General features: G+C 46.0%; 7 protein-coding genes across 7 annotated transcripts; 4 read left to right on the top strand and 3 right to left on the bottom strand.

Annotated features, from left to right (window-relative positions):
- Positions 1-8: 8 nt before the first annotated feature.
- LY89DRAFT_727475 (uncharacterized protein) lies at positions 9-1,697 on the top strand (the record flags this gene model as incomplete). Its single annotated transcript, XM_018219156.1, has 4 exons — positions 9-148; positions 195-1,147; positions 1,196-1,347; positions 1,395-1,697. The coding sequence occupies 4 exons, from the start codon at positions 9-11 to the stop codon at positions 1,695-1,697; spliced, it is 1,548 nt and encodes a 515-aa protein (XP_018078804.1).
- Positions 1,698-2,191: 494 nt separating this feature from the next.
- On the top strand, positions 2,192-4,112 carry LY89DRAFT_679585 (uncharacterized protein). The gene has a single exon (XM_018213904.1). It carries the CDS (start codon positions 2,241-2,243, stop codon positions 3,843-3,845), a length of 1,605 nt encoding a protein of 534 aa, XP_018078803.1. The 5' UTR covers positions 2,192-2,240; the 3' UTR covers positions 3,846-4,112.
- Positions 4,113-5,147: 1,035 nt separating this feature from the next.
- LY89DRAFT_634549 (subtilisin-like protein) lies at positions 5,148-6,800 on the top strand. Its single transcript, XM_018211394.1, has 3 exons — positions 5,148-5,567; positions 5,619-5,855; positions 5,904-6,800. The coding sequence occupies exons 1-3, from the start codon at positions 5,256-5,258 to the stop codon at positions 6,546-6,548; spliced, it is 1,194 nt and encodes a 397-aa protein (XP_018078802.1). The 5' UTR covers positions 5,148-5,255; the 3' UTR covers positions 6,549-6,800.
- A 1,398-nt stretch (positions 6,801-8,198) lies between these two features.
- Positions 8,199-9,604, bottom strand: LY89DRAFT_571625 (anthranilate synthase component I; the record flags this gene model as incomplete). Its single annotated transcript, XM_018208601.1, has 5 exons — positions 8,199-8,277; positions 8,327-8,422; positions 8,470-8,634; positions 8,682-8,858; positions 8,904-9,604. 5 exons carry the CDS (start codon positions 9,602-9,604, stop codon positions 8,199-8,201), a joined length of 1,218 nt encoding a protein of 405 aa, XP_018078801.1.
- Positions 9,605-10,275: 671 nt separating this feature from the next.
- Positions 10,276-12,633, top strand: LY89DRAFT_693110 (ADC synthase; the record flags this gene model as incomplete). Its single annotated transcript, XM_018216618.1, has 6 exons — positions 10,276-10,296; positions 10,356-10,504; positions 10,559-10,634; positions 10,693-11,213; positions 11,276-11,636; positions 12,106-12,633. The coding sequence occupies 6 exons, from the start codon at positions 10,276-10,278 to the stop codon at positions 12,631-12,633; spliced, it is 1,656 nt and encodes a 551-aa protein (XP_018078800.1).
- Positions 12,634-12,656: 23 nt separating this feature from the next.
- Positions 12,657-14,661, bottom strand: LY89DRAFT_703506 (MFS general substrate transporter; the record flags this gene model as incomplete). Its single annotated transcript, XM_018217325.1, has 9 exons — positions 14,439-14,661; positions 14,313-14,384; positions 14,123-14,255; positions 13,964-14,068; positions 13,601-13,918; positions 13,366-13,531; positions 13,294-13,309; positions 13,102-13,238; positions 12,657-13,059 (listed from the first exon to the last, which is right to left on the bottom strand). Exons 1-9 carry the CDS (start codon positions 14,547-14,549, stop codon positions 12,657-12,659), a joined length of 1,461 nt encoding a protein of 486 aa, XP_018078799.1. The 5' UTR covers positions 14,550-14,661.
- Positions 14,662-16,252: 1,591 nt separating this feature from the next.
- On the bottom strand, positions 16,253-16,954 carry LY89DRAFT_679583 (uncharacterized protein). Its single transcript, XM_018213903.1, has 2 exons — positions 16,816-16,954; positions 16,253-16,763 (listed from the first exon to the last, which is right to left on the bottom strand). The coding sequence occupies exon 2, from the start codon at positions 16,538-16,540 to the stop codon at positions 16,364-16,366; it is 177 nt and encodes a 58-aa protein (XP_018078798.1). The 5' UTR covers positions 16,541-16,763; positions 16,816-16,954; the 3' UTR covers positions 16,253-16,363.
- Between the last annotated feature and the right edge of the window lie 364 nt (positions 16,955-17,318).

The raw sequence follows: 17,318 nt of genomic DNA, 5'->3' as shown, positions 1-17,318 counted from the left end.
TTTCCATCATGAGCACCTCATCTTTCCGCGTCAGATACAGGATGTTGCCTTCGAAGGACGACCCTAATGCTGTCGAGGTTTGTGACGCTCCTTGCGACGAACCACAATTGAAACGATCTTGGTTGAGAGAATTTCTTAGTCGAGAAACGTAAGGATACTCCTCATGATAGTAAAACAATTAACTGACATCTCAGGTATTACGGTTCTCTACTCTTCAACATCGGTGCATTCGCCCTTCCAGCTCTCTATGCGACGCTGAGCAAGCTCTGGGTAGCGAATATTGACTCCAGTCAAGTCGTCACGACGGACGTCTATACATACATTGGTGTCATTGTCGAAGTCTTAAATGACGGTCTTCCCCGAGCCTCATGGACCGTCATGGGAGACAAATCAACTCGCACCCAGCAATCAAGAATCAGCCTTTCATACACCCTCATCATCTTTCAAACGTTCTTTGGTTTTATCCTAACTATAATATTTATCGCGAGCGCCGAGAGACTGGCTGGAGCTTTCGTCCCAGCAGCAGTCCGACAAACTTCTCTCACTTATGTCCGGATTTCCTCGGTACAAGCCCTTTCATCTGCTGTGGAAACAGCGGTATCAAACTGTACTAGGTCACTAGATCATCCAGATGTTCCCTTGCTGATCAGTTGTCTGAAATTCTTCATCAACATATTCTTGGATCTGCTGATCATATCGAGATTCCATGTGGGAACACGTGCACCTACTGTCAACACTCAAGCCTTAATTCGTATGGCTTGCGATCTATCCTCTGCCACTGCTGGATTAGCATACTTTATCTACATAGTGGTGAAGTTACAACGTCGATCACTCGAGCCAAGTAGCAAAAGCAGACCAAGTCTTGCATCACTACAGACGCTGGCTATCCCGGGGAAATGGACGTTCATGGAGTCAGCACTCAGAAATGCCATATACCTTTGGCTGATTAGTGGCATCGTCTCAACGGGATCCGACTATGCGACAGCTTGGGGTGTCTTCAACACTATCAGATGGGGCATCTTCATGGTTCCCGTCCAAGCGCTTCAAGCTTCTGCTTTGGCATTCATTGGCCATGCTTGGGGTGAATGGAGAGCACAAGTAGGAGCTACACTAAGACGGCCAAAAGCGACCAAGAAAGATCTCCTACGTAAGCTCGGCTGGCATAATATCCGAATCCAACGCTAACGGTCTTCAGTAATTACTCACAAAGCATGGGTATCGTGTGCCATAGCACTCGCAGTTGAAGTTCCTGTTTGTCTGTTCCTCTCATTCTGGGGCATCGAGTCTTTCGCCTACTATCTCTCTGAGTCCGAGTCCGTGGCTAGCACAACCCAACACATGTGGAAGGTATGCTGCGATCTTTAGTCATCCTTAGCTTAGCTAACAAATAGCAGACGATAGATTGGTGTTACATCTTCTATGCTCTCAACGCTCAAATAGGCGCTATCCTTCTCGCTACCACAACTCGTTGGTACTTGATCCAGGCTCTTGGTTCGAATCTCCTCTGGATGTTACCATGGGCGATTGTGGTCACGAGAATCAACATGACACCGGACAGTGCCTGGCATTATGACTCTATCATCTTCGGTGGAGCCTTGGTTTTCGACTTCTTCAATGTTGGACTGGTGGTGGCTATTTGGGCTTGGCTTTTGATGAGGGGACGAGTGTCGCTGTCGCCTGTGTCTGGTAACTTGTGACGAGAATAATTTGTATTTATGGCGCTCGTGGATTAATGGGGAGTGCCACCAAAACTGTGCATTTCATGGTTCTTCGAGAATTGATCGTAGCGCTGGGCGAAAGCAGAATATCATCGGCTTGTTTGTCTTGTTCTCCTTAGGAAAAGTGAAGTTTCACAAAGCTTCTTAGCAAGGTCTAATCTCCTCAGTCTCCGAGCGTCTTCTACAAGAAGCACTTGATTTCAGTAGCCCTATTCAAAGTCGCTGTTAAAATTAAAATACCACAATGTCTTCACTTGAACATTTCCCGCATAGCCTCACGCAATCGATGAAAAGATTGGACTTTAGCAACTGGGGGCTGAGAGCTGAAACTTCAGCGGCGCCAAGTGGCTTTTGTTGATTGGTGGGCTGCTTCAGCTGGGCGTAGATTACCAAGAATGCGACCATGCACGGGATCGAAGCAGCCTCAAGAAGCTGATCGCCATGATTCCTTACAATTGTTCTTAGGAGCCTACACCTATCTGAAGCTAAAGTAGGTTCCCAGAGTTGAGAAATATTTTAACCATGACGAACTCTCTCGCTGGGCAGCTGCTTCTTCAGCTATTCTTCTTTGCCCAGGCTGTCAGCTCAACTGTATTCCACACCAACTGCACGATACCTACCAAAACTTCAGATTTCGTATCTGGTGCAAATGTGCGATCGACACTAGATGTTCTGTATGCTTCCTTGACGACGATTTTTCTTTGCACATGGACTGCCCAGCATCTGTGTTTGCCGCCTTCCAGCTTGGCGAATGGTTTCTTTTTAAGGATCTGGAAAGCAACATGGCGGAAGCTCAAGTGGATGTTAGTGGCTCTCATTATGCCTGAGTACTTGGTAGGCAAAGCACTCGGCGAGTTCGTCGCTGCGTACAGATCAAGTCGATGCGAAGACATGCAAAGCGCTGCTGCAGCCTCGAAAACAGAATGGACTATGACACATGCGTACTATGCAAATATGGGAGGAGTCATTCTCCACTCCTTTCCATCTTTGCATACACCCAGACCTTCAATCATTCCTCAAATGGGAGCCGATCATAGTCAAGATATAGAACGCTCGCCTCGGGAAGGATTGGACTCCGAACCGCAGAAAGAGAGATTTGATGCAACTCCCGATTTCCTTCAAGATCAGCAACTCACCTCTTCGTCCGAAATTCGGCTGGGAAAGCAAAGCCGGAGAAAACATGATTCGCCCTGGATTATTCGTCTGCTTGACAGACTTCTCTGCAACAAAAGTGGCATATGGAGACAGGAGCACGATAGTTGGGTGGAACAAGACCCACCGGACTACGATATCGATGACTTGGAACTCCCAGTATGTCTCAATTCAGCACAAATCTGCCTGATGATGAAGAAGGGACTCATCCAGCAACTACCATCAATTACATGTGATGAGATTGAAGATAAAAGCAAAGAAGACATTCTGGTGAAGTTCATTACCCTTGGCCAAGTGATATGGTTCATCATACAGCTTATTGCACGGAAATACAACGGCCTTCCTTGCGCCCAGCTCGAGATTGCCGTACTTGGATTCGCTCTCTGCACCTTCGTCACGTACTTATTATGGCTGAAGAAGCCAAAAGACATCAAAATCGGTACAACTATCTTTACGACCCAGGACTATATACTGGATGAAGATACCAAGAAAAGACTTGTGTGGCTGAATCTGTCCGGCTTTTTTGAAAACTCTCTCTATGAGGCTATGGAGCATACACCTTCTGAATTGATGCCGAACGACATGTACAGCAAGGAGGCAATGATGTTTTCATATGAGATTGAAAAAAACGTTTGGTGGATAGTTGATTACCAGGATGCTGGTTTCATCATCGGGGCTGTTCTCTTAGGTGCCTGCCACTGTATTGCTTGGAACTTCCAATTCCCCACAGAAACCGAGCGGATAATTTGGAGAGTTGCCAGCCTCTTCACCGTCGCTGCAATGCCGATTTACTATCTGGTCTGGTTTGCTGTGTCCCTTTCAGGGGTTTCCGCTAGCTATTTGGGTCGTATTGTCTATGCCTCTTACACTGTATGCAGGCTCTTCATCCTTGTGGAATTGTTCAGGACTTTGGCATTCCTTCCGCCAGATGCTTTCTTGGCAACTTGGTCAGGATCTATCCCGCACGTCAGTTGAGAAATCGCTGGTGTCTTAACGGCGCTGGGCTTCTCATTACCAAAGTCAACATATATTCCGACATTTCAAAGCTCAATATTACGCTTAGAGGTCTGAGGAACAATATTACGATGGTATATTGTGAAGGGGACGAACACTCAATGCGGCAAGAATAAGGGGTAATTCAGGGACTCGGTCGATATTTTGACTATCTTCGTTTGGTCTCTTCAAAGCCTTGTAGTGTATATTCCCCCTCTCGGATTGCTTACCAAATTCTCAATCCTTTAGCTCGAATCATCTGACTTACTCCTGCATTTGATTATCTCGTGTCTCTGCCAATATACTCTCAATCTTGAAGCCCAAAAGCAATTATGTCCAGATCAGCTTTAACCTATTTCCAAGCATCTTGGCACCAAGACATCAATTCCTCGGCTCGTAAGCGACCAGCCTTTCAGAGACTGCCGATCGCTTGCGACATCAGATGCCAAGATGACTACTACGATAAGCAATTCTCGATATCCAAAATGGTCGTGGTAGCACAAATGAGGGGTCAGGGCACTATCAAAGGGTCGAACTCCAAAAGCGCATCAGCGTGGCGCTTGCAATGTGATTTCCGAGTATCCATCGCCAAGTATGCTCTTAATCCAAACCTTCAGCCCAGCCTGACGACTTGGCCTCGGGCTTGTTCCGAATAAGGCAGGTTTGCACCTTTCTATGGGAATGACCCTTTTGCAAATTCCTTTATCTTTTCTTCGTTATGTACGACCTCGAACATGCATTATCAAGATTCAATGATCTTGGCTTGCTCTCGCTTGCTCCAATCACATTACATCTCTTCCGCTAAATGTCTTGACACTTTCCATAAAAGCTCACCCCAAGAAACGCTAACGATGGCGTGCAGTGACATGGGGTATTCAAGCTTAAAGGTTATCTGATGCAAATGCACTCCGGCAGTGAAGTCCCCGGATGACCTGTTTCTCCGACTGCCCCTCCCCCTATTCCCTCGCTTCCATACCTGTAGCGAGGACTGGGCCTATAATATTCCGTGAAGTCTACGCGCGCTATCCAGCCAAGCCTCCCACCTCCACCCTTCCCACTTCACAGAAGTCTGTGGTTTTGTCGAGCTGCCAATTTGACGATGGCTTCATTATGATCATCCTCAACAGAGACTATTCAAGCAGGTCATCCTGAGCTTTGGTTTGCAGGACTTGCAGATTGGTAAGTGACACAAATTGCTCAAGAGCTTGGCTCTTGCCGGAGTTGATTTCGTGTTGAGTTGCTTTCGAGCACACTTCTCTTGGAAATGTATCTCTACTCGAGAAACATAAATAGTCCCCAAATGTCCTCCATTTCTGTCCATCATCAACCAACAATCGCATTCCACCTTGAACATTTCACCAATAATCACCTCAGTCAAAGAACATCTTCACCATGGTTTCTTACTTCACTCGTCTCGCCGCGCTGGCAGCAGTCATCCCTGCAATCTTTGCTGCTCCTACTCCAGCGCATCATCTCAAGATCCGCAATCCCGAGGCAGCAGATGTCGTCCCCGACTCCTACATTGTCGTCTACAATGACGATGTGAACTCAACCATGATTGCCAGCCACGTTGCCTCGGTCAGCTCTATGCTCTCCAAACGTGATCTGACTGGAATTGGAGCTACCTACGACATGGACATGCTGAAGGGATACCAAGTCACTGCTGATGCTTCTGCTATTGCTGAGATTGCTGCTTCCCCAGAGGTACTTCAAATCTCCTTACATTTCTAGAACAATTTGCTTACAGGATTGTAGGTTGCCTACATCGAGAAGGATGCCAAAGTCTATGCTTCAGCCCTGACTTCTCAGACCGAAGCTCCATATGGACTTGGCCGTATCTCTCATCGCAACCAAGACTCAACCACTTACATTTACGATTCTTCAGCTGGCAGCGGTATCACTGTTTATGTAGTTGACACTGGTATCTACACCAGCCACAGTCAGTTTGGAGGACGTGCTACTTTCGGAGCAAACTATATTTCTGGCTCACCAGTAAGTTTCTTCGGCCCTAATTCATCCTTATAGTTTTAACATTTCCAGAACACGGACGAGAACGGCCACGGTACTCACTGCTCCGGTACAATCGCAGGTTCCACTTATGGAGTTGCCAAGAAAGCCAACCTCGTCGCTGTCAAGGTCCTCGACAAGAACGGCTCTGGGTCCAACTCAGGCGTCATCTCAGGTATCCAATGGGTCGGCAACAATGCTGCCGCTCGCTCTGTCCTCAGCATGTCCCTGGGAGGCTCCTACTCCTCAGCTGTCAACTCCGCCGTCCGCAGCGCCGTCAACAACGGTGTCACTGTCGTGGTAGCAGCCGGTAACGACAACGCCGATGCATCCAATTACTCTCCTGCCTCCGAGTCCACCGCTATCACTGTCGGTGCTATTGATGCTGACGATAACCGAGCGAGCTTCTCGAATTATGGTTCTTTGGTTGATGTCTTTGGTCCTGGTGTCAATATCCTTAGCTCTTGGATTGGAAGCACGACTGCTACCAACACGATCAGTGGAACCTCAATGGCTACTCCTCACATTGCCGGACTTGCGGCTTATTTGATTGCTCTGGAGGGGATTTCGACGCCAGCTGCGGTACAGAGTAGGATTAAGGCTTTGGCTACTAGTGGTAAGGTTGTCAATTCTAAGAGTGCTAATAACTTGATTGGGTATAATGGAAATGGCGCGTAAGAAGGAGTTTTATTGCTTGAAGGATAGATGGAGGCCCTGATTGGCTGATGGGAGGAATATGGAGACTCATTTGAAAGTAAAACATTGGTTTGTCGTTGTGCTTGTTTCGGATTTACTTTCGACTTGTTTAGGATCCGATCTTGGAGGGCAGAAGTTGAGCTCTTGCTTGAACGTTCAAGGCTATGGTCTTGTTTGTTCGGATTTTGGATTTCGTACCGGAGGATTAAAAATGAAGTGCCTTTGCTTTTGTCCCTAATTCCTGAACCCTTCTTGATGTGATTCACCAATTGTTCGAGCAAATATCGTGCTATAACCCCTACATAAACAGGCTGGCCAACCAATCAGTCGATTAATCAGTCGATTGATAAGTAAGCAATTAAAGTCAATCAATTCACGATTTTAAATTATATAAATCTATCAGTGATCAAAAATCCAACTGGTAGTAACTGATAAACTTAAAGATTCGATTTTTTCGATTTTAGAGTCATTATTAAAATAATTTTAAGGCTTTTTAAAAAAGATTCAAAGACGGTCAGGCAAAATAATGCTTTCTAATTAGTCAAAAAAGGCGGTACAAAATTCGAACCTTTTCATCATAATATTTTTTTTACCTTTAATCCACCATTCTACCGGTCTAAAGCTCCACGAAAATATTAAAAATCATGTAATCTATTAAACTATAGGTTATTAAAGTTTTTCTTATTAGTACTCTTATCTCTCAACCCTTTTCCAGGACTTATGAGCTCTCTTGAAGCATGCAAGTGCACTCTTTCAATGTGCATTCTCTTAGTGTGTACTCTCTTAAGGCGTACTCTCTTAAGGCGTACTCTCTTATTGTACTATTCACTCTATATATTTACATTCTTAGTAATATGTGCTCTAATAATAACGTGGTACAATCACTTTTTGGTAAAGTAACGTGATCAAAAGTCACGTTTTCTAACTTATCATTCACTTATAAATGACTAACAGTCGATCAGTTAGATGCCCTCATTTGGATCAGTCTATCAGTTGAAGAATAAGCTCAACTGATGACTGACTGACTGACTGATTGGCCAGCCTGTGCATAGAGTCTCGAGTCCGTCTTGAAGTACCAAATTGCGCCCCTTTCTGCCTCAACCGTTTTCGCCACCTGCCGATGCATAGGTTATGCTATATACTAGGCCTTTCATCGGCTTCACCTCATGATGACTGCATCTTGTGGACCCATATGTGCCAGTAAGATCACCACAAAGCCCCAACATAACTACATCTCATTCTCTTACCCCAACCAACCCCAGCACCCTCGTGTCCTCAGCAGATCTCGCTTCAGTTGCTGAGGATAGGATATTGAACACTTGGAGGATTGGACTTCAAGTTACTTTGCTATTAACTACACACGAGACCTCGTCGAATATGTCAGCTACTGGAATTGGAAAATATTGGAAGAGGCGGTTTCGTATAGGCTCCAGGAGGCAAAGGAAACACTGAAGAAGTATATTATGTAACATAGACTCGGGCTCTTTAGTCTTAGCCGGGCGGAATAGAACATCATCATCATCATCACTCTGCAGCATAAAGATATCGACATGTGGCTGTGGGGATACCAATAAATGCCCCAGCAAACTGTTTATATTTCGCCATTCACCTGACAAAAAAAATCTCTAACCTCTAGCTTTGAGACGCGAAAAGCGCCTCAGCACTATCAATGCAAATCATATTCGCACGCAGCTTGTTCATCGTCTCTACACTATACTAGACATTAGCACTTTGTGTCTCTCATGCGAGATAAAACTTACTACTCTTCATACTCATTACTATCATAAACGATTCCTCCGCCTGCTTGAAGGTACACAGTTCCTTTCTTCATTACCATGGTACGCAAAGCAATGCAGCTATTTGCGTTAGTTACGCATGGGTGCAGCTATGTGCAGTAACTCACGTATCCATGTCACCCTCTTCAACTGCACCGTCTGAAACTGTGTTATAGCCAAAGTATCCGACCGCGCCTCCGTACACCCCACGAGTTTCTTTCTCAAGTTCACTTATCAACTCCATCGCTCGAACTTTCGGTGCTCCACTAACGGTACCACCGGGGAATACGGATCTACATACTTATTAACTAATTCGTCAACAAATTCTGGAGTAGCTTACCGGAATGCATCGAATCTGGTTTGATTCGGTCGAAGAATGCCAGAGACTTCAGAAGTCAGGTGCTGCACGTGGCTGAAGCGCCGTACCACTATCAATCTATCTACACGTACTGTAAGCGGGTCGCAAATGCGATTCACGTCATTTCTCGCAAGATCAACGAGCATAACATGCTCAGCTCTAATTTTGGTTAATATCACATGTACCCAGGTTTGAGCGGCGTACCTGTCTTTGATAGAGCCCTTAAGCCCATCTGCTAGGGCATCGTCCTCCGCTGTTGTTGCCCCCAGCCTGACTGTACCAGCGGTGAGGTGTACCGAAACTCGTCTTTTTTCCGATTTAACGAGCAACTCAGGGCTAGCACCAATGATTTGAAACTCATCACAATCAATGAAGAAGAGATACGGCGACGGATTCACCGTCCGCAATCTCCGGTACACATTGAATGGGTGCAGTGATGTACGACGAGTAACTCTTTGTGACGGCACTGCCTGGATAATATCGCCTTTGCATATATGTTCTTTCAACTTGCTGACATGAGCTTCATATCCCACCTGTCCTATATTTGACTCATACGGCAGGTTTTTCTGAATTGGCCCTTGCGGTGGTCTCGGCACTTTGTCGACCAAGATCCTACTTACAACATCCTCAATTATTCTCTGGGCAGATGCGTATGCCTCTTCTAAACTTGCTTCTGCACCTGGTGTCCCTGGTGCTTTGACATATGTGAACACATTCACCTGCTGGAAGAAATGATCGACTGCTATAATTGTGTCGAACAGCATAAACAAGCTTTCTGGGATCTGCACAATATCCTTCAGATCCCTTTTTGTTTTTGGTTCGAAATACTTGACGCAGTTGTATCCGACATATCCAATGGCCCCTCCTATCAAGGGTGGCAGCTTCGCGCCAGTGTGCAGTTTCATCCCGAGAGCATACTGACCGAGTATGGGAGGACAATGATACAGAACTTTTTGAAGATGCAAGGTGGTACCTGGGAGGAGAACGAGCGTCTCACGAGAAATTCCTAATCACTTCTTTAGGTTGTAGTTCAATAATGTGTCTTATGTTGCATAGTTTGGTCGACTGATTGGTCGATTGATTCATACTCGGTTGTGGCCACTTAATCATGTCGTCTTGTCTGTGAATCTATACTATTTGGCTCTGGCGTGCTGTTTGCACTGTATCCGCTGCCAATATACCCCTCTAGCCCTCAGCTTCGTCTATTTGCTTTGCCCTATCCCTTAAAGCTTATATGTTCCCTAAGAATCGTCGTTTGTGTCGAGGGGAGATTAATTCCTTGTCGTAGGGGGTGGGGGAAGGCGACAGTGAACGAAGCTGGTTGTTAAGCATGCCGAACGTCTGGTAGTCTCTAGAGACTGTCACGACCACTAGCAGGCGTGTTTCGGTGGTCTTTAGCAGTAGATTCCAATGATCGCGATTCTCGCTGATCCATCTGACCGCCACCTGACTGCTCGAGTGGTGGCGTTTGGTTAGTGGTGTCTAATTTTCTACACAAAAAACCACAGCAAAAATCAATCGAATTTTAAAAATTCTTGACTATTAATACTACTATATTTGTCGTGTTAGTAACATTATGGATTCCGACATGGGAAACGTTAGTTATTCTGTTCTAGATTATCCGTCAGATGCTACATGTACTAAATCAGTGTACAGCTTGGCTTTGAGCCCTCATTGCAGATCATTCAGGAAATCTATCATCTTTCTAGAAATGCCTCCAAACCGCCCAATTTAGTTCCAGTCTGTTCTACAATACCCGGAGAACTTCTCACGCCGTCAACAGTGTTTCTTAAGCTATCTGCAAAGTATGCTTGTTATCAATGCTCTCTCTTGATCCAGAGACTAATCATAAACACAAGATCCAAGTCGAACTTTTCCTTTCTTTTTGAAAGCGCAGGGACAACAGAAAAGACAGCACGGTACAGCCTTATTGGAGTTGGTATGAGCCATCACGTTCTTCTCAAGCTGATCTAACACTATTAGATCCGTGGAGGTTATCAAAACAGGTTCAGGTTTCGGCGCCCAGACGGATCCTTTGGATGTCCTCACCGATGAGCTTTCGCAATACCGTGTCGCCTCCATCCCGTCCCTTGAGCCGTCCCCGTTGAACGGCGGGGCAGTGGGTTATCTGTCCTACGATTGCATCAAGTATTTCGAGCCAAAGACAGCCCGAACACTTGAGGACAATCTAAATATCCCGGAAGCTTTGTTTATGTTGTTTCACACGATTGTTGTCTTCGACCATTTCCGTTCGGTGATCAAAGTTTTCACCTATCTACAACTCCCTCCGCTCAATTCGCCTCCCAACGCTATCCGAGCCGCGTACGACCATGCTATTGAAACACTTAAATCGACTGTCTCACTAATCCTACATCCGGATATCCCCTTGCCACATCAGCCTCCGATCTCACCAAATCAGGTTTACAACTCGAACGTCGGCCGGCGCGGATACGAATCCCACGTCTCCTTTCTAAAGGAGAATGTTAAATTAGGAAACATCATTCAAGCTGTTCCGTCGCAGCGATTCTCCCGCCTCACATCTGTCCATCCTTTCACATCTATCGGACTTTGCGCAGTCTAAATCCCTCACCGTACCTCTTCTACGTCTCGTGTTCTGACTTCTTCCTTGTGGGCGCATCTCCAGAGCTGCTGCTTAAGACAGATGGTTTAATGCCACTGCCAAGATTTGTCGGTAGCCAATCTATTCCAGGCCCATTGCGACCTCGTATTGTCAACCATGTTATCGCTGGTACCATAGCCCGTGGACAGACAACAGCTGAGGATGAAGCACTTGCACAGCAACTGCTTTCCTCATTAAAGGATAGAGCTGAGCATGTTATGTTGGTGGATCTGGCACGAAACGATGTCAATCGGGTCTGTGACCCACTCACAGTTCAGGTAGACCGGCTTATGCGGATAGATCAGGCTGGTAAAGCAGTCAGCTAGCTGATCAGTCGACTGATAAGTGATCAGTTAAAGCCAATCAGTTAGCGATTTTAAATGATGTCAGTCTATCAGTTAGCATGACAGTTGCTTATAAGCTGGGAGATATCTGAAAAGGTTTATTTTTAGTGCTAAAACACTATTTTTAGCTTAAAATCTAGTTTTTTCTTAGATTTTTGATATATTTAAATATTTGGAAGAAAAATATGAAAACTTAGTTTTTAAATGAATACTTCTAGATAATTATCTATATTAAGATAAATATAATCAAAATATTAAAAATTCATCTATATTATGCTTCATAAAAATAATAAAAATATTTACTAGTTAAAAGTCACGTTTCTTGACTGATCAGCGACTGATAAGTGGATATCAGTGAGTCAGTTGGATGCCTTCATTATAATCAGTCAATCAGTTGGAGAATGAGCTCGACTGATGACTGACTGACTGACTGATTTACCAGCCTGGGATAGATCGTTTCTCGCATGTGCAGCATCTGACCTCTGAAGTGTCCGGTTTACTCCGACCGGAATGCAGTCGCTGGGACGCGCTACGATCTGTATTCCCAGCCGGCACCGTCTCTGGTGCTCCCAAAGTCCGTGCTATGGAATTGATATCCGAGACTGAGGGCGAAACGCGGGGGATCTATGGGGGTGCGGTCGGTTGGTTTGGGTACGATACCGTACTTCTTACGCCTTCGCCCTCCAGAGCCGGGGTCATCGAATCTGAAATTGTGGAGGAAGGGCCTATGGACACTTGCATTGCAATTCGCACAATGCTCGCCAAGGCTGGTGTTGTTTATCTGCAGGCCGGCGGTGGGATCGTTTACGATAGCAACGAGAGTGAGGAGTGGATGGAGACTATGAACAAATTGGCGGCGAACATGCGCTGCATCGAGCTGGCCGAAAGTCGATTTGGTGGAAATGCTTCGTACGCGAAAACCGTCAAGGAGTTGATAGAGGAGGAGAGGCAAAAGACTAAAAAGTTGTAGAATACTCTCTGGTTGATAATTATCTATCTCAATCGACGCGCCCATTGCATGCTATTATTTCGCCTTACGCACCAAATAATCAACCCCAAGCCTCCAGCTGTTGCTACTAATGTGTAACGGTACGCCTCCGTATAGCAATGCAGCCCTTGCATGCACTTCTTGTCGCCATTGGGAATGGTGGAAGAATTAAGATCGATTATCCTGCCGTAGTTGAGGTTGAAGATACCACTCCACAGAATGGGCGCCAGGGAGATAATACCATAGTTGCGACTTAGCTGCTTCAATCCAAAGGCATCGGTGACCAAGGCTGGGTAGACACCATACAACAAGCCATAAGCCAAACCAGTCAGAACCGATAAGATCCAAAGCAGGCGTGGATTACTACACCACATAGCGTATAGCTGCGCGACAAGGAAGACAACGGAGCTTGCGGCAACACATAAGAACCGCTATTGGTGGTGTCTTAACAAAAGGTCCGAACTTGCTCCAGATATGAGTCTGCCGCAGAAACTCATGATGGATATGATCGAGACATGGAAAAGTAGCTGCGTCTCGAGTGCTGGTTGAGAAATCTCTGACTTGTCCTTCCTCCAAAGCATTGTGGCCTGCTTCATCGTCAGTGACGACCTATTACGATTATTTTCCTCGAAGTCAACTGACATCGTACCCAATATTGCTAGAAATCATTAGAAAAGTAATATTTTTGGATTGAGCAGATCGTTGTAGGCTTACTTGATGGTCATAGATCCAATCCCAGTGTAGAGCCCAAATATCATGAACAACAGCCAGAAGTTTACTGTTGAGACCAGCGTGTGTATAGATATGTCCAGCTCTTGCGAAAATTCTTTTAATACAGTGCTATCGGTCAGTAACAGCCGCTCTGAGGACACTGTTCCCTCTGCGTAAGAAGTGAGAAATTATGAAAAGCACTAGAAGAGAGCAGATGTAGAAGGCGACAGTAGCATACCTGGGTGATTTTCTGTGGTTCGATCGAAAGAGCATTCTATCGATGATTCCGCTTCTGCTTCTCCGTCGATTTCTGTGCCTTCAAGTGCGGTATATACCTGGCCAGCGGCCGTGTCTGGCAGCTCCGATTTGGCCTTGAGAAAGAAAGGAGACGAAACGAGGATGAGGAATGGAGCACCGACCGCAATGAATAGTAGAATCTGCGATCGAGATGTCTGGAATAGCATCGATAGTGTGGTGAACACAAATGCGCTTAGCCCAAATGCAGATAACGGGAGAGAAGTAGCAGCTCCTGTTCTGTGCGGCCAGTTAAGTGCAGCTGAAATGTATTAATAGGATCTGGTCCAATCTTCAGAGTACTTACTAATTTTGATAGCAGCGGAGAAGGTCGAGAAACTACCAATGCCCGTTAAGAAGTACATGCACCAAATCATCCAGAAGCCCATGAATTCAGGTCCTTGCATATACGCTTGCTTTATTTAGCTGGATCTGTTTGTGTGGAAGGAGGTTAAGGAACTACTACCAGAATATATCAAATTATAGCCAATCGCGATGGTAACACCCCCTATCATAGCGGCGAGCCTCGCTCCGGTGGAATCTATGAATAAGCCGATTGGTATAGCTGATAGAGCCTGTCCAATATTTCCTGCAATGCCCTTTGACTGATTTTAAATACTTCGATTCCCATTACATTTATCCAGAATTTGGCTTACAAGGAGGTTGCTCTGCGCGGATGTAATCCGAAGCCGTTCAGAGAACTGAGGAGCCCATGCGGAATAGGCATACTGCGAGAATGAGAGTCAGGCTCGAAAAGTGAATCAATTGGAAGCGATGCGTACATTCGTGCCAGAACCAAGACAGGCGGTCGTAGCTGCGACGAGAGCCGCCAACCTGACCAACCCGTCGCTTCTAAGAACCTTCTTCTCCCATCGTTGCGCGATTGAGGACATGTCAGCAGCTGTGATCGCTTTGAATCTACCCTATCGTATACATAGGCACTGTTGCGAATGGGGTAAATGAAGATTAGTTGGTTACTACTGACCAGATGGTGATGGTGATGATGATGATGAAGGTCTATTCCGCCCGGCTAAGCCTAAAGGACACTAGTTCTATTTACATGGTTTCAATCCCTCTTGTCATTGGAGCACGTGACCGAAGGTCACGAGTAGATTAGTCAGCTCCTTCGGAGACTCTAAATCAAGCCCTTTTCAACCTCTGAATTATATCACACCTTGGCACTCTGATGCCGCCATGGTCTCATGACAGCCCCTATATTTGCTTTAACTGGTTTTTGTTCTAACCTTTGATTCTACAATTCGAGGTGATCTCGTGGGTTTGTTAGTAGTAAGCGTACTTGGAGATTATCCCTCTAAGTGTTTAACGTCCTATTTTCAGCAGTTAAAGCAAGACCTGTTGGGCCGCGAGGGTGCGTGATGGGCTATTTAAGTAAAGGGGGGAGGGGAAAACAAAAGGAAAAACGGCAGAATCTTAGTGCAAGTCACATCTGTGATGTCTGGGTATGTATTCCACCTCCTTGTCGAGTCGGCCTGTTGCAATGGCGTACTTGATGGTGCTTCGTACCGCTTCGTACCGCTTCAATGTCGGGTCGCCATTTCAATGAGTCGGTTCCTAAATAATAGGAGAGGCTACCCCTTCTGGTCTTCGTTTGCTCGAGTAGACACTCTCGGTGTGCATCCCACAATGAACAATTTAAGAGGAAGTGTTCGACCGTTCCTCTTGCCTGTCCACAATCACACTGATCCGATTCCACTGCGCCAATACGACTTGGATACCCGTTAAGCCGTCCCATGCCTGCCCGCAGGTGTGCTAACACGTTTGCTTCTCGTCTTCCCAACGCGTCGTACAAGGTGCGGGTATGTCGCCTTAGTAGCACTGTATCTATTTTCTTTAGGTGTTTTCCTACCCCATCAGGTATCGTCTCGTCAGCTTGCCTCTTTGCTTTTGCTATGTTAATAATTGTGGATTTGGCGTTGTAGAATTGTTTCTGTGGTAATCTGCCTGCTTCCGTGGCCTTCCGTGCTGCCTTCTTGGCTTCTTTCCCCAAGTGTTGTGCTAGGGTCCATAAGGAGGACGCGATTGTATCCTTCCCGCAATTCTCTGACTGCATTGTACATCCGTATCATACAGGCTTAACCCGACTGTTGTTTCGGCTGGCATACTACTTGTAGTGCAGCCAGGTTGCCGGTGACGATTGTGAGCTCTCGCTTCAAGAGATATGGCGGAACTCCCTGAATCGCGACTGCCATCGCCTCGAGCTCGGTAATGTACAGTTTTGTTCTGATCTCAGTCCCAAGAGTGATCGCGAACGTAATGGGCTGCCCATTTGGCATCCTACTATAGCAGGCACAGAATTGTCTTGCAAATCTACGAATAAACTACAATACAAGTAGGGTCAGAAACCTCCCTACCACGCTTTCCCGCAGGCCCAGTAAGTCTATTGCCCCTAAAGGCTCTTCGCCGCCTGCTTCGATAGGAAGGCCCAGTAGCAAAACCTTCCTCTACGCCCCCCTGTCCTGTTTGCTCTCTAAGCCTGTATCAACGCGCAGCCCACTGCCCCGTTCTACCTACAGACCGACACCCGCATCCGTCCTCTCGAGCCACATAGAAGGCGTTGCTTCCTGCCACAAAAAGAGTGCCGTAATAAGCGTACCCGTTTAAAGGCGCCAGCAAGGACAATTAATGGGTTTTCAGGACATGGAGATGACCTTTTAAATGAAGATGGAGCCTTGAGTGATCATAATATTCATTCCCATTTCGTGCCCTTCAATCTCTGCATTAAATATTCTACCTCGACGACCTTAGTCAAAGGCATAATCACCTCTTTAAACACAGCAACCACAGCCTCCATATCAATCTTCCTTGTATCGCCAATTGCCTCGTCCAGATCCGTTCCATATACCAACTCTAGTTTCCTTGACATGTTTCCCTCCTGGTCCCTATTCGCAATTGCCCTATCGATACCCTCCCTATCTTCCTTCTTTATCAACTCCACCAATCGTTCCGTATCCGCGCGAAACTTAGCCTCAGCCACGAACTTGCCAAAGTGAATGCGGCGCGATATTGACTGTTTGAGCAAATATAGTGCTGGCAGATTATGCTGCTTGAGGTCGATTTTTCGTGAGAACGAGAGGCCCTATTCGCGCCTGTCTTTGTTTGTGAGATCAGCTGAAGAAGTCGAAGATAGTATTGGTTCACCTCTTCTCCTGCTCTCAAATTGCCTCTTAGAACCCTCGTGTACTTGTCCACTATGCACTAGCTTAGTTTTCCGGGCTGATCAGGCTACAAGAAGCAGATATCAGATGAAGGTGCGTATGTCATGGGAACAATATGGGCAGAAAAGAGTAGTCTTGATCAGTCTAAAGGATTCGAGTGAGAGTACAGCATTCAGTATATATAGGCATCAAAGGTTTCAGCACTAAGAGCCCCTGAACTAGTCCTAAATCAGCGAATAAAAGTGGAGACAACCGAATTCCAACTGACAGCAGACATCGACTTTGAATGCGACTCGGGTTGGGGAGGCTTACGTACATGGAGTCATGAAAGGCGAAGCAATGGTGGATTGGATGCTCGGCGGACAGTATCAAGAGCAAGTATTCGACTTGCATTGAAACTACTGGTGCCTCTTTATCAAATCTGCCTTTAACATATGACAACCTGTCAAAGAATGTTATCATACGAGTCCAGCAACATGCGGAACG

Source organism: Mollisia scopiformis (genome assembly GCF_001500285.1).
Source record: "Mollisia scopiformis unplaced genomic scaffold LY89scaffold_1, whole genome shotgun sequence".
In the NCBI taxonomy this organism is placed as follows: Eukaryota; Fungi; Ascomycota; class Leotiomycetes; order Helotiales; family Mollisiaceae; genus Mollisia; species Mollisia scopiformis.
The sequence above is the reverse complement of the archived record's forward strand: the minus strand, read 5'-3'. Positions and strand labels throughout refer to the sequence as shown.

Bases quoted from the DNA above. Each gene is read 5' to 3' on its own strand.
- LY89DRAFT_634549 (XM_018211394.1), top strand. From the start codon at position 5,256: ATGGTTTCTTACTTCACTCGTCTCGCCGCGCTGGCAGCAGTCATCCCT. The intron at 5,568-5,618 runs GTACTTCAAATC...ACAGGATTGTAG, and splicing joins AGATTGCTGCTTCCCCAGAG to GTTGCCTACATCGAGAAGGA. The intron at 5,856-5,903 runs GTAAGTTTCTTC...TAACATTTCCAG, and splicing joins ACTATATTTCTGGCTCACCA to AACACGGACGAGAACGGCCA.
- LY89DRAFT_679583 (XM_018213903.1), bottom strand. From the start codon at position 16,540: ATGTCAAGGAAACTAGAGTTGGTATATGGAACGGATCTGGACGAGGCA.
- LY89DRAFT_679585 (XM_018213904.1), top strand. From the start codon at position 2,241: ATGACGAACTCTCTCGCTGGGCAGCTGCTTCTTCAGCTATTCTTCTTT.